Source organism: Psammomys obesus, unplaced genomic scaffold (assembly GCF_907164565.1).
Source record: "Psammomys obesus unplaced genomic scaffold, mPsaObe1.curated_primary_1811, whole genome shotgun sequence".
Taxonomy (NCBI): domain Eukaryota; kingdom Metazoa; phylum Chordata; class Mammalia; order Rodentia; family Muridae; genus Psammomys; species Psammomys obesus.
The window spans coordinates 25,524,038-25,539,948 of record NW_026585895.1 but is presented as its reverse complement, the minus strand read 5'-3'; the positions used below and the strand labels follow the sequence as shown (position 1 = coordinate 25,539,948).

The 15,911-nt window shown below is 40.8% G+C and overlaps 1 protein-coding gene across 1 annotated transcript in view; it reads left to right on the top strand.

Annotated features, from left to right (window-relative positions):
• The first annotated feature begins 4,596 nt into the window (after nt 1–4,596).
• The window catches only part of Galnt5 (polypeptide N-acetylgalactosaminyltransferase 5), a 49,812-nt gene continuing 38,497 nt past the window's right edge, over nt 4,597–15,911 (top strand). Inside the window, exon 1 of the mRNA XM_055600524.1 lies at nt 4,597–5,996. Coding sequence (XP_055456499.1) covers nt 4,597–5,996 — 1,400 coding nt within the window. The remainder of the gene's footprint in view (nt 5,997–15,911) is intronic.

Sequence of the window (15,911 nt, the reverse complement as noted above, 5' to 3'; positions counted from 1 at the left end):
CACACACACACACACACACACACACACACACACACACACATACACACTCACTCACTCACACAACCACACACTTCTCTGCCATTTCCAACTATATATTATCACTAATAATTATGAAGCCAAAATATTTATCAGCTCTGCAAATAATAAGGTTCTCTTCATATAACAATATAAAATATTCAGCCAAAATTAAATTCTTTAAGTTAAAGTAAGTATGCCTACCTCACTAGTATATAAATTTGTTTTTGTCTTTAATAAGTGGTAAAATTAATGCATATCAAAGAATTGCTTCCAAATATATTGCTTTAATTTATATGTCCAGACTCACATAAAAATTCTTTGGTGAAGAATTTAAGAACAAGAATTTAAGAACAAGAAGAATTTAAGAGTCTGAGGAACAGCTTTTTGTAACATTTAACCAAGAGCAGAGCATCACATAGTGCTGAATTCAAGAGCCTACTCTTTTAATCTCTGCTGTGAAGCAAGTTGCTTCTCTTTGTTTTCATTTTCTATCTACAGAACAAGCATTGTAATTTCATTGTTCTCATGTGCTATTGTAAGTCCTGAATGATATGCTCAAAGGAAAGAGCTGAGTAAAGGGCTTGGAACAGAGTGGGAGAAATTCATACTAAAGCCAGAACCTCTGTTTTGATCTCAAAAACGTGCTTCTCCTAAAGCCATGGCACTCTGTCTTCACCTCTATGCTTTTGTTAACCTAACAGTTTTGTTTAACAATTCAACTAACATTTCTTCTCTGGACCACAATATAGCAAGAGAAGATGATAACATTCTTATTTTATTCTGAAAGTCTATAGACTCTTTAAAAAACCATACTTACTGAACTATGTCACCACAAAATCCATGATATAAATATATATATATATATTAGATATTGTGTATTTATATCCAAAACATGTCTATCTTTCAATGCCCACTAGAACTTATAATGTCCTTAAAGTTAGTAATTATGTGCTTTCATTCAGCATCTCACGTAGAGGTGAAGCAAATAAAAAGGACAGATGAATCAAGGCACATATGTACAGAAGAAACAGCTGAGCTCCAGTGCTACCACTCGTGTGTATATTCCAGTCCAAAATAGGAAGGCAAGTACTGAACGGGGAAGAGGATTAGGGGCTAAAAATTATGTTACATCTGGGTTATTTCCTTACAAGAAAAATGTAAACCTTATTCAACCCTTGCAGAAGGCATTGCCAAAGAATAAAGAATTCAGAGTCCACTCACCCCATGTTTAACTCCAAGGATAGATGATTGATTCTCTGGTGTAAGTGACATCATATCACATCAGGGTTTCTCAGAAAATAGCTTGTGAGCAGTGAGTTCACACCTGGTGCACAATATTTATAACTAGTAATCACAAAGTGTACATCCTGATCCAGTTGTTTTGGGAAGCACAGTTATTATTAAGTATTACCCTGAGAAGCAATTTTACGAAAACTGATGGGGTTGTATCTTAGTTTAGTCTCCTGTTGTTATGATAAAAGGCCCCAACAAAAGCAACTTACAGGAGGAAGGATTTGTTTGGCTCTCAACTCCAGTGAATCTCATCACTGTCTGGAAGTCAAGGCAGCAGAAACAGAAAACAGCTAGTCACAGTACAACCCTACTCAAGAAAGACTGAAGAGTAATAGGTTAACGCACACATGCTAGCATTCAGTTTACTCTCTCCTCTTCATTCAGTCAGGTTCTAGCCCACAAAGTGGTACCCCACACATACAAACACAGTGGGTCTTCCTACCAGAGTTAATAAAATTAAGAAAGTCTTCTACAAGCTCAGTCTCCCAAGTAATGCTAGGTTGTTCTAAGTTAACAGTTGGCCCCAACCATCATAGGCTATAGTGAGGGTTACCCAAAGAAACAGAAACAAGAGGATGCCCAGACAGGTGAGAGGTGGATAGATGGTAGATAAATGACAAGGGATATAGTAGGATAATCGTCTCACATTTATGGTTGGTTAGACTCACTCCCACAATATGTTTGCAATAGCTAGAAAACTAGGAGGGAGCTTGACAGGGTGGTACCATACAAGTTGGAAAGCTCCAGGAGCAGATGAAGCCAGGTTACTGGAGCAAGTCCTGGAGACCAAAGGGCAGAGAACTTGACAATCTGATGACAGAGTTCAGGAGGAAATGACCATCCTGTCTCTGTAAGAGGAAGAGTAAATTTGCCTTCTCTGAACTTTTGCCACCTGCCCACAGCTTTCCTATTCAATTCACTGGCTCAAATGCCAGTCCATTTCCAAAAGTATCTTTATGGAAACACACAAAAATGATACTTTCTCAGCTGTCTTCTGTGTTAAGCCAGTCATGGTAACAACTAAAATTAACCATCATGTGGTCAGTAAGAGTGAGTGGGCAGGGAGGGGGGTTTATAGTAGACCATTGTATTACAAGTTTGATTGTACATTGAAAGGACCTGGGAATTTAAAAAAAAATAATACAAGACAATAAATCATTTATACTTCCTGATTATCATTTATTCAGAATTTGGGCTAGTGATGATTCCTATTGTCAACTTGACAGGGTCTAGCTAGTTTACCTATAAGGTAGATTAGACTATAAAGTAGATTAGACTACAAGGCACGTCTGAGTAATTTTCTAGACTGGAATAACTAAGTGGGAAGGCCCACCCTAACCATGGGTGGTGCTGCTCTCTAATCTGGTGCACTGGGTTGTAAAAACAAAAGAGCAAGCTAAGCCCACCATTGTGTTTCTCTCTGCTTCTCAGACATGGTAGCCACCTTTCTCCACCCCTGTGGCGCTCCTTCCCTGCCATGATGCTCTAGATGCTTTTCAAGTTGCTTTTTGTCAGGTGATAGCAGCAAGATAAGCAACGGATAGAGGAGGACTTCTGAGTGATTTTAAAGTTAAATCTACGAGGAAACTACTAATCTTTCTGTTCCCCAGGATCTGAGTCTAGTCAAGGTCTTAACACAATTTTTAAGCTGTTACTGGTCCAAGACTTAGTAAATAGTGTGTCCTAATGGAGTGTGTCCTAATACATTTAAGTTTCTATAAAAAAATACACCTTACACATATGTAGCAGATGGGCCACTTGGTCATCATGTGGGTTTCCTAGCAGTGTGAGTTCAGGTTATTCCTGACTCTGTTGCCTGCTTTTGGATCCCTTTCCCCCAGCTGGGCTGCCTTGTCAGGCCTCAGTGGAAGAGGATGTGGTTAGTCCTACTAAGAGTTGAGGTGCTAGGGTGGGCTGGTACCCCTTGGGGACTTCCCCTTCTCTGAGAAGGAGAGGGGCATTAGGGGAAAGGGTGCATGAGAGAAGGAAGGGGTGGGGATCAGGGTGTAAAGTGATTAATTAAATAATTTTTTAAAAAATACCATATACTGAGTGGTCTATAGTCAATATTCAAAAATCTCTCACGTTTCTGGAGGCCTGGAGGTCCAAGAACCACAGACATTTTGTCAGATAAGGCAGGATTTTTCACTTGGTTTCTTCAAGATTCCCTCCTGCTGTGTCTTCACATCATGGAAGGGGCAAGGCAGCTCAATGGTTTTTTGTTGTTGTTGTTGTTGTTTGTTTGTTTGTTTTTAATAAGGACACTAATCTAACTTATAAGGGTTGCTTCATCCTATCTCACCACATTCCAAACACTTCATGTGCTAATATCAAGCTATTGGTGATTAAGGTTTTCACACTGAACTTGGTAACAATACAAACATTCAGATCCTACCAAAGTGTGCTGAATATTTTTTTAGGAATATGACAAATTGTGTCTAAGAATGAAAAAAAAAATGGTGAACTAGTGTTAAAAGATTATCTAACCTACAAAGAGATATTTTTGTACCTGTTGGTGGAACCTTCTGAATAGGTAAACAAACACCCCTCTCTGGCAATGGGGCTATAAGATTCTTAAAGCCATTAACCTCTTGAAGCTGAAACATTGAGGTCAAGAATTAATTGCTCCAGCAGAGCACTGAAGCATCTGGGTACCACAGGGTTAATGAGTAGGAGTGGGGTAGGTGGGGTTACAAACCAGGAACACATGCCCTCTAAGTTAGTTTGCTTTCTGTTTAATTGCCCTTAAAACACACACACACTCACACAGAGCAGAAGGTGAGAGCTGAATGAAGTTTGCTGGGTAATGGCTTGAAATGTTTTCCTTCTGAGAAGTGGTGTTGAGTTACAGCATGCAGGGAACTGGGAGGAGAGAAGCGGCAGCTGGCAGCCCCATCCTAGCCCCACCTTTTCTTGGGCTTGAAAGAAGGTGGATGTGGGCTCTCCAAGAAGAGGAGACAAGATGCAGTGAACTATCTTACAGCTGCAGCTGACTGCTCTGGGAGTCACCTGGAGCCAGTGTTTACTAGGGTTTAGCCAGGGCCAGTGAGCAGGCACAAATGCTTTGCTGTGAAATGCCACGCAGGCAGAGAGTGACAGGCAGTCAGTAAGAGCTGAGCTTTTCCCCCTCGGACGGCTGTTTCCTGCTAGGTTCAGAAGCAAGGGGGCCTTGCTTCTCCTGCTGCTGCTGCTGCTGCTGCTGCTGCTGCTGCTGCCTCAACTCCTTTTCCATTCCAGGTAAGCAGACTCAGAAGGAGGGCAGGCTGCAAGGCAAGCTTTTGTAAGATGAACAAGATCCGAAAGTTTTTCCGAGGAAGTGGGAGAGTCTTGGCATTTATATTTGTAGCTTCTGTCATCTGGCTGCTCTTTGACATGGCAGCTCTCCGCCTCTCATTCAGTGAGATCAACACAGGGATACTCAAAGAAGATATCCTGAAGAGGGAACAGACAGGATTCAGAGTCCAGCCAGACCAAATGAAGATCTTTCATAACAGCATCAGAGGGATGAGGCTGCCCCGGAATGGAATGTGGGGCAAGGAAAACTTTAGAAAGGCTGACGACCACATGCTCAGGGTTGAAGAGACTACAAACCAAGTTCAGATGAATGAGAAAATGCAGATCCGCCTGGGAAGGGGGAAAGCGGTGCCTTTGTGGCATCTTGCACATCTGCAAACCCTCCCAGTGACTCTTCCCATGCAGAAGACTGTAGGGAGAGACAGCAAGCCTGCTGTCTTCTCCCAGCACATGATGTCCAAGCAAACAACATTCACAGCATCAAGAGGAACTCCATTGACCAAAATATCACAACACACAGACACTTTCGATAAGAAACAAGAGGCCCCAAAGAATCATAATCTCAGCAATGATTCATCAAAGCAAGCATCTGAAAGGGCCCCGAATGTGACCATCAGTGTCAGGACTGACAGACCAAAGCAGCACTCACAGACAGTGACAAAATCAAGGATGCGCTTTGCCAGCCCACCAATCCTGAAATCTGGGGAAGCCACAGCCATAAAGAAAACCGAGGCTCAGAGCGAAGAACTGAAACACAAAGCCTACAAAGTGATGCCTCTTTTTAAGTTCATTGCTAATACAGGACATTTCAAGAAGCAATCTATGAATGAGACACAATTGGGAGGCTTTCCAGAAGATGATGAGGCCAAAGTAGCGCCAGGGAAGAAACTTAATTTCTCTGAAAGCCATGTTGTCATTATAACCAAAGACGAAGACCTGAAGACAGATACCAAAAAGGTGCCTAATTCTAAATTCCAGACTGTCTTTCCTAAATCTCTGGGTGAAAACCAAGGTAAACACATCCCTAGGAATCAAAGCAAGACATCTTCCTCTCCACTAGCTCTACAGAGAGCAGAGTCTCAAGCCAAGCCCGCTTTAGCTGGGGGACCCCGTGCAGTAAGAAGCAACTCGACAGCCAAAGCCGAGACTTTGGGACACCAGCAAAGCCTTGCAAATAGCACTGAAAACCCTGGAAGGCACCGTGTGTTGAAAATCGATAGGACCCTTTCTCCAAGGGATCCCAATGCTCCAGGTCAGTTTGGACGCCCTGTGGTGGTTCCCCCTGGAAAGAAGAAGGAGGCTGAGCGGAGATGGAAAGAAGGAAACTTCAATGTCTACCTCAGTGACTTGATTCCAGTGGACAGAGCCATTGAAGACACAAGGCCTGCTGGGTAAGATCCATTTCTCTTGTCTTTCCTTGAGATAAGTATTGAGCTCTCATATAGAAGGGTTTCGTTGCAATTTTTTTTATGAATTTTGGCCACCTAGATAATTAATTTTACAGTAATTATTTCACTATGGCTAAATGGCCTACCATGCACACAGAGGAAAATCCTGGTATCAGAGATCCACTGGGCTCTCTTTCTGTGTTCCCATTTCAGGTCCCCTCCTTAGGTTGCGTTTTCTTCCCTATGTCAAAAATCAGTTGGAATAGAGGAATTTATTTCCTGATAATCTATTTCTAAGTAGTAAAATATAAATCATAATTCCATTTATAACAGTGACAGTGGAGTCAAGCATCATGTTGGAAATTTTCCTTGTGTACAAACTTGTCAGGAGTGTATCTGGGAAATGTTGGTATGGACACTAACAGGGGGCTTCCAAAGTCTCCCTGAAATTAAATCTTAACATCTGAACAATCGTAAGTAATGATGACTTGGACAAGCAAAGAAATGATTGTTCTCTAAACGTAAAAGCCCTTTTGTTGGCGAGAATAATAGACATTTGTGCATTCCGTTACGTGGAGCAGCAGAGCCTAGAAGAGTCTCTCAACAACAGCAAGCAAACAGTTGTAGGAGTGTCGAGAGCACACTACCAGCAATCATGCTCGCTGAGTTTCTGTGTTTACAGGAGTCTACAAATGTGGACGTAGACTTCAAGAGCCTGAGAAAGGAGGGGGCTGGCATTATGACCCGACTTAATAGATGAGGGCACTCGTAATTAGTGCCTTTCTCACACTTCATATTAGAAGTGTATCATGTGTCCATCGTAGCGCGCCTCTGAAGCTTTCCAACGGACCCTGATGATCTAGTTCTTCGAACAAGTTCCTTCAGTTCCTCACCAGAAGGGGGTGTAAGTCACAGACGCGACACAAATGCAGTTTCTGACTCTCTTTTGTGCATTTATAAGCGAGGGCACTTGTAGCCATATGATCATTACCCACTAATTAATACTATAGCTCTGGTTACAACTTGGCGTGCAGTTCCCTAAGCCAAGCCAGCCTGGAAGCTGGAATCCACAAATGGCAAGATTGAGTCTTTGAGCATGTGCGCTACATTAGCAATGGGTTTCTTTGGCTTCTTCAGAAGTTTTGTTTTTTTCTTTTGAACCTAGGGAGTTGGGGCAAGGTTTTGGACAGGACTTTCAGAAAGAAGGCATGCACGGATGAACCTTTACTCATGGCAGCAAGAGGAGTGTCTTTATTGTGATGTCAGCTGTGAAGAAGACGATTCAGTCTCTGAGCCATTGCTACACAGCTATTGGCCGTGTACCACCGGCCAGTCTAGACTAAGCCCTGTGCCACCCATATCCCTCAAATCGATGATGCATCCTCAGAGAACACGGTAGCATTCCCAGAGAAGGAAACCGAGGTCCTAGGAACTTAAATTGTCTCACTAACCTGCTTCTTTGAAAAGAAGTGATTAAAATTCACACTCGGGATTCTCCTCCTCTCTCCTGTGTCTTGTGTATTAGCTTCAAAAAGGATTCTAAAAATGTTAGACCAGCTATAACCTGAAGTCCTAAATGTCACAATATTGCACACTAACTACAGCGTTGCATAAGGACTGCGGGAAAATATAGTCTCTCTGAGGCAACTTAAAGTGTTCCCCAGGTTGCCCATTAGGTTGCTACCAGCCTTCGGAAGAGTCGGGCTTGGCACAGGAGCACGGGATACAGCTCCAAGTAGAAGAAAGAGCCAGCCATGTGAGGCCGAAAGCAAGTACTAATGCTACCAGCCAGCTGATTTACGGAAGGCTCCTCGCCTCCCAGAGCTAGTTAATTTATAATTCAGTTTGGGAAGTGGAGTCCCGCAGCCCAGGAAGGTTCCAATTGGACTCTGTCTTCTGGAGGAGATTGCTCGGCCGTTGTTCTGAAAGTGACACGTGTGCTTGAGATGGTGAGTCAGAAAGCACACAGCCAAGTCCCTTCCCTCCTGCCACACAAACCACCTTGGCTAAATATAGGTGTGAGTCTCTGGGAAAGATGCCTGGCTGGTGCCCTGGGCCCAACCCCAATCCGATGGAAGCCTACATGGGAGACTCCAGAGGATATCTGGCCCTTTTGTGGTAGTCTTCCTTAATGGAGGATACATCATTTTTCTTTTCTTTCACTCAAACATTAAGTAAACTTTAAGCAAATCATGTGTTCTCATGAATATGTTTGGAAGAAAATACAAATACCTGTTTTCAGGAAGGCAAAATTTGGAACAAGGGTATTTTGCTGTGTTTTTTTTTTTTCCTTAATCTTTGATAGTTCTTTTCAGCTTTGATAAAAAAAAATTATCTGAAATGTCTTACTCATGCACATAATAATATTTAATGAATTTTAGTCATCTTCAGAAAATTATTATAAAATATTGTTAGGAAATATGTGCATTATAGGCCTGTGTCTGTGGGGAGAGTGCTATGAGAAACAGGCCTTGTAATTAGCTAAACTGCAGACCACCGTAATCTTCGAATTTCAGAACTTTAGGACTAGTTCCCAGAAGTTTATATTTTAAAACAAAACTGCTCTTATAGATGAGTTAACACAATAAGTGCCATATCATAACTTTCTGTTGAATACAGCTTGAAAGGGGATTAAAAGCATGGATTTGTGATCATCCCTTTGATTTCATTTCCCTCAGTACAGGAAATGACTAGTTTCTAGTTATCTTCTTGAGGCTAAATTAACTGATATGCTAAGTCAAGGTTGATGTTGAATAGAAGAGACAGGGTTGCCAGGACAACATCTCCTATTTCAGCCTTAAAATAAGAGCTTATTTTCCAAACCAACTCTTCCAGTCTTTTCCTTCCATATTCCAGAGAAATAGCTCCAAGATGCTACATGATCCAAGGTCTTCTCCAAAAACCAAGGACCCCTCTCCGCCACCAGCATTGCTCATGCTGAGTTCTCAAGGCTGTCTACCAGTCTTCCCCTGGTAGTGGATATCTTGTCTGGTGTGCACGCTCGCTAGGTCATTTCATTGAATCAGGGTCTCCTCAAGAACCCACAGCTTCCTTCCACAGTGAGTCATCTCACCCTGGGGATGGTGGATCTGTTTCCTCAGTACTGAGATTATAGGCAGCTACCAAGTGGTGCATCCTGGGAGTCCCTGTTTCTCACCCTTACTCTTGCGCCGTACGTGCTTTACCCACTGAGCCACCTCCCCAGGTCACATGACTGTGCTTTTACACATTATGCTCCTTGATCACCCTGTTTATTTTCTTAGCTGATTTCTTCACAGTCTTCCCCTGCAATCTGCCTACACAGCCTCACCATTTTCTCCCTCACATGCTAATTCAATATCACTCACAGTAGCATTGTAGCTCAGCCTGGGCCATGACAAAGCTGAGTCCATAGTGTTGACTAAATTCCAATAGTGTTGAATGTCTTCAGCGTTCTTTTGGCTGAAGTACTTTGGCTCCCCACTGACAAGAGCCTTGAGCATCTTTTTTTGCTCTCGCAGTTGAAGTTCCAAGCTTCTGCAGAAACTGTTTTCAACTTTACTTCATTCTCCCTTTGGGTACAGAACAGAGCTGCGCCTTCCAAAGACAAAGCTTTGCACAGCACTGACTTTAAAAGCATGTTTCTCTGAAATGGGTTTTGAAAACTAATGCTACTGTTAATCAATAAAGGAATGAGGAGTATCAATTCAAAAGAAGCTTATAATAATTCACTTCATAAATTCACAGTTGCTTCTTGATTTTTCACATTGAATATGTAGAGTATATTTTTTATTTGGCTTAAGGTACCTATGTCCTGTTTTACACTGAGCTATGAGTTGATTCCCGCTTATTCATTAGCTCATATTTTTGTTCTTTCAGCTTTAATTTTAATGTTTTGACTTTCAACTGAAGGAATTGTTTTTGTTTAGAATTTTTATTTCAATAAATAAAATAGAATTCCATTTTTATCTAGAATATTCTCTTATAAAATATGTCTAGAAACATATGTTTTTTGACAGTCACTTTAAACTGCCATGTTCAATCTTTTAAAAACCTAATCATTGAAATCCTTGTTCTTAGTTCTTAAAGTGTGTTTGCCTCAGCATTAATCCACATTCATACACACTCCACATACATACATATCATACACACACACACTATACATATACACACATACCCACTCAGAAAACCACACACACACACACACACACATACTACACACACATACATATACACAAATACTACACACAGCACACAACCACACATAGCACACACACACACTCCACTTATGTGCTGCTAAGCTAAGCCGAGGTCCTATCAAAAATAGGTAGGACCTATTCTACTTAGAAAAGCCTTGCGGCTGGAGGTCTGGTTAAGATAGAACTCCAAAACTGAACTTATTTTAAGAGTACCACTTCCTGAATCTTGACTTGGAGAAAAAATATATATATAAACTACTTAAAGTAACTTTTTTTAAAACTTTTATTAATTACACTTTATTCACTTTGTATCCCCCCCCCATAAATCCCTCTCTCTTCCCCTCCTAATCCCATCTTCCCTTCCCCTTCTTCATTCATGCCCCTCCCCAAGTCCACTGATAGGGGAGGTCTTCCTCTCCTTCCTTCTAATCTTAGTCTATCAGATCTCATCAGGAGTGGCTGCATTGTCATCTTCTGTGGCCTCATACAGCTGCTCCTCCCTCAGGGGGAGGTGATCAAAGAGCAGGCCAATCAGTTCATGTCAGAGACAGTCTTCCCATTACTATGTAACCCACTCGGACACTAAACTGCCATGGGCTACATCTGTGCAGGGGTTCTAGGTTATCTAAATGCATGGTACTTGGTTGGAGTATGAGTCTCTGAGAAGACCCCTGTGTTGCAATTTTTTGGTTCTGTTGCTCTCCTTGTGGAGCTTCCGTCCTCTCCAGATCTTACTATTTCCTACTTCTTTCATAAGATTCCATGCACTCTGCCCAACAGTTGGCCATAAGTCTCAGCATCTGCTTTGATAGTCTTCAGGGCAGAGCCTTTCAGAGGCCCTCTGTGGCAAGTTCGTAACTTGTTTCTTGTTTTCTTCTTCTTCTGATGTCCATCCTCTGCCTTTCTGGATGGGGATTGAACATTTTAGCAAGAGTCCTCCCTCTTGATTAGTTTCTTCAGATGTACAGATTTTAGTAGGTTTATCCTATATCATATGTGTATATGAGTGAGTATATGCCGTGTATGTCTTTCTGTTTCTGGGATAGCTAACTCAGGATGATCCTTTCCAGTTCCCACCATTTACCTGCAAATTTCATGATTTCCTTGTTTTTCATTGCTGAGTAATATTCCATTGTGAATACTTAAAGTAATCTTTGCTGCCAGCATTTAGTTGTCAAAATGCAATAGGAGTTGGGGGTGTAGAGATGGATTAGCAGGTGCACACGTTGCTCTTGTGGAAGACCCAAGTCCACAACCAAGCACCCTCTTGACTAACATCTTCTGTAACTCAAGTCCTGGGGAGTTGATGGCATCTTGGGACCTACAGGGTCGTCAATGCACACATAATATACTCACACACATACACACACACACATAGGCAAAGCACTCATACGTATAAAACAATTTTTTTTCACTTTTTAAATTTAAATTTTTGTTTTATAACTTATCCACTTTACATCCTGATTGTAGCCCCCTGTCTAGTCTCCTCATGGTCTCACTCTGCCCCTCTCATCCTCCCTGTCTCTCTCCCCTAGTACTCAGAAAGGCTGAGTCCTCATCCCCTAACCATCTGACTCCAGCCTATCAAGTCTCATCAGGACTGCCTGCATCTTCTTTCTCTGTGGCCTGGCAAGGCTGCCCTGCCAGGGAGAAGTGATCAAAGAGCAGGTAACAGAGTCCATGTCAGAGGCAGCCCCTTCTTCCCTCACTAGGGACCCACATGGAGACTGAGCTGCCTATTGGCTACATCTGATCAGGGCTTTATGTCCTCTCCAATCATGGTCCTCCGTTGGTGCATCCCTCTCCGCAGACCACCCTGTAACCAGGTTTGTTTGCTTTGTTGGTCTTCTTGTGGACCTCTTGTCCTCTCCAGGACCTTTTATCCTCCCACTCCTATAAAACTCCCCTGCACTCTGCCCAAAGTTTGGCTGTGAATCTCAGCATCTTCTTCAATCCCCTGTTGGGTGGAGTCTTTCAAAGGACATCTATGGTAGGCTCCTGTCCTATTCCATCTCTTCAACCACTTCCGGTATCTGTTCTATTTGTCCTTCTGAATGAGAATTAAGCATCCTCCCCACGGTCTTTCTTGTTATTTAGTGTCTTTAGGTATGGTTATCCTGAATTATATGCCTAATATGCGTCTATACCATGCATGTCTTTCTGCTTCTGGGTTACCTCACTCGGAATGATCTTTTCTAGTTCCATTCTTTTGGCTACAAATTTCATGTCCATGTTGCTAATAGCTGAATAGTATTCCATTGTGTAAATGTACCAGTTGAGGGACATCTAGGTTGTTTCCAGGCGATGGTTATTATGAATAAAGCTGCTATAAGCACAGTCCTTGTTGTATGGTGGAGCACCTTTTGGGCATATGCCCAGGAGTGGTATAGCCAGATTGATTGCTAAAGTGGTTGTCCAAGCTTTCACTCTCACCAGCAACAGAGGAGAGTTCCCCTTTCTCCACATCCTTGCCAGCATGTACTGTCACTTGAGTTTGACTTAGACATAGGTGTAAGGTGATAGGTATACAATGGAATCTCATAGTTGTTTTGGTTTGCATTTTCCTGATGACTAAGGACAGTTAGCATCTCTTTAAGTGCTTCTCAGCCATTTAATATTCCTCTGTTGAGAGTTCTCTGTTTAGCTTGGTAGCCTGTTTTTAACTGGATTATTTGGATTGTTGGTGTTAATTTCTTGAGTTCTTTCTATATTTTGGATATTAGCCCTCTGCTGGATGTAGGGTTGATGAAGATATTTTCCCAGTCTTTAGGCTGTTGTTTTGTTCTGTTGATAGTGCCCTTTGCTTTACAAAGCTTTTCAGTTCCATAATGTCCCATTTATTAATTGTTGATCTTAGAACCTGGACTATTGGTGTTCTGTTCAGGATCTTGTCTCCTATGCCAATGAGCTCAAGGCTCTTCCCCAATTTTTCTTCTAACAGATTTAATGTGTCTGGTTTTATGTTGAAGTTTTTGATCCACTTGGACTTGAGTTTTGTGCAGCATGATATGGATTTATTTACATGTTTCTACAAGTACACATCCAGTTAGACCAGCACCATTTGTTGAAGATGCTACCTTTTTTTCCTTTGTATGGTTTTGGCATCTTTGTAAAAATCAAGTGTCTGTAGGTCTTTGGGTTTATTTCTGGGTCTTTGATTTCATTCCAGTGATCCCTGAGAGTCTGTTTTTATGCCAGCACTGTGCTGTTTCTATTACTGTTGCTCTATAGTATAATTTGAGATCAGGAATGGAGATACCTCCTGAAAAGTTTTTATCATACAGGATTGTTTTAGCTATTCTGGATTTTTTTGCTTTTTCATATGAAGTTGAGAATTGTTCTTTTAAGGTCTGTAAAGAATTGTGTTGGCATTTTGATGGGATTGCATTGAATCTGTAGATTGCTTTTGGTAAGATGGCCATTTTTACTTTGTTAATCCTGCTGATCCATGAGCACGGGAGACCTTTCCATCTTCTGATTTTTTTTTTTAATTTCTTTTTTCAGAGACTTGAAGTTGTTTTTTTTTTTGGTTTTTTTTTTCTTTTCATACAAGACTTGTAGTAACTCTGTTAGAGTTACATAGAGATACCTTATGGGTTTTTGTGGTGGTGGTGGTGGTGGTTTAGCTATTGTGAAGGGTGTTGTTTCCCTAATGTCTTTGTCAACCCTTTGTCTTTTGTATACAGGATGGCTACTGATTTTCTTTTGAATTAATTTTGTACCCAGACACTTTGCTGAAGGTGTTTATCAGGTAGAATTTTGGGGGTCACTTATGTGTATTATCACATCATGTGCAAATAGTGATACTTTGACTTCTTTCTTTCCAACTTGTATCCCCTTAATCTCATTTAGTTGTCTTATTTCTCTAGCTAGGACTTCAAGTACCATATTGAAGAGGTATGGAGAGAGTGGGCAGCCTTGTCTTGCCCCTGATTTCAGTGGAATTTATTTAAGTTTCCATTTAGTTTGATGTCTGTTATAGGCTTCCTGTAAATTGCATTTACTATGTGGCTTGTATTTATGATCGCTTCAAGACTTTTAACATGAATGAGTATTGGATTTTGTCAAATGCTTTTTCAGCACCAAAAGAGATGATCATTTTTTTTCTTTCCGTTTGTTCATTTGGTGGATTACATTGATGAATTTCCATATAATGAACCACCCCTGCATGCCTGGGATGAAGCATACTTGTGATGGTGGAGGTTATTTTTGATGTGTCCTTGGATTCAGTTTGCAAATATTTTATTTTATCTTTGTGTCAATGTTCATAAGGGAAATTGGTATGAAATTCCAATTTTTTTGTTGAGTATTGTTTAGGTATCAAAGTGATTGTGGCCTCATTGACATTATTTGGTAATGTTCCTTCTTATTCTATTTTGTGTTATAGTTTGAAGAGTATTGGTATTAGCTCTTCTTTGAAGATCTGGTAGACTTCTTTGCTGAAACCATCTGGTCCTGGGCTGCTTTTTTTTTTTTTTTTTTTTTTTTGGTTTTGATGACTGCTTCAAATTCCTTACTGCATATAGGACAATTTAATTTGTTGATTTGATCTTGATTCAAATTTGGTCAGTGGAATCTATCAAGAAAATTGGCCATTTCATTTAGATTTTTAATTTTTGTGCTGTATAGGCTTTTGAAGTAAGACCTAATGATTCTTTGGATTTCCTTAGTTTCTGTCATTATGTTCTCCTTCTCATTTCCGATTTTGTTGATTTGGACAGTGTTTCTCTGCCTTTTAGTTAGTTTGGCTAAGAGTTTGTCTATCTTGTTGGTTTTCTCTAAGAACCAGCTCTTGGTTTTAATGATTCTTTGAATTATTCTTTTTGTTTCTAACTTACTGATTTCAGCCCTGAGTTTGTTTGTTTACAGCTGTCTACTCCCCTGGGTGTATCTGTTTCCCTTTTTCTATGGCTTTCAGGTGTGTCATTAAGTTGCTTGTATGAGATATCTCCAATTTCTTTATTAAGACACTTTTATTAAGTGCCTTAATATTAGTGCTATGAACTTTTCTCTTAGCACTGCTTTCATTGGGTCCCATAAGTTTGGGTATGTTGTGCCTTCATTTTCTTTGAATTCTAGGAAGTTTTTAATTTCTTTCTTTATTTCTTCCCAGACCCAGTTGTCATTGAGTAGAGAGTTGTTCAGTTTCCATGCCTGTGTAAGTTTTTTTTCTTATTTCTGTTACTGTTGAGGTTCAGCTTTAGTCCATAGTGGTCTGATAAAGTACAAGTGATTATTTCAATCTTCTTGTATCTGTTGAGGCTTGCTTTGTGACATATTATATGGTCAGTTTTGGAAAAGGTTCTATGAGGTACTGAGAAGGTATATTTTGTTGTGTTTAGGTGAAAAGTTCTGTAGATCTATGTTAGGTACATTTGATTCATCACGTCTCTTAGTGCCATTATTTCTTGGGTTAGCTTCCGTTTAACCTGTCCCTTGGTAAGAATGGGGTGTTGAAGTCTGCCACTATTCATGTGTAGGGATCGATGTGTGGTTTAAGTATTATTAATGTTTCTTTTACAAATGTGGGTACCCTTGTACTTGGAACATAGATTTTCAGAATTGACATGGCATCTTGGTGAAATTTTCCTTTGATGAGTATGAAGTGTCCTTCCTCATCTCTTTTGATTCATTTTGGTTCAAAGTCTACCTTATCAGATATTAGAATGACTACTCCAGCTTGCTTCTTTGGTCTGTTTGGTTGGAAAATCTCTTTCCAGCCCTTTACTCTCAGGTAATG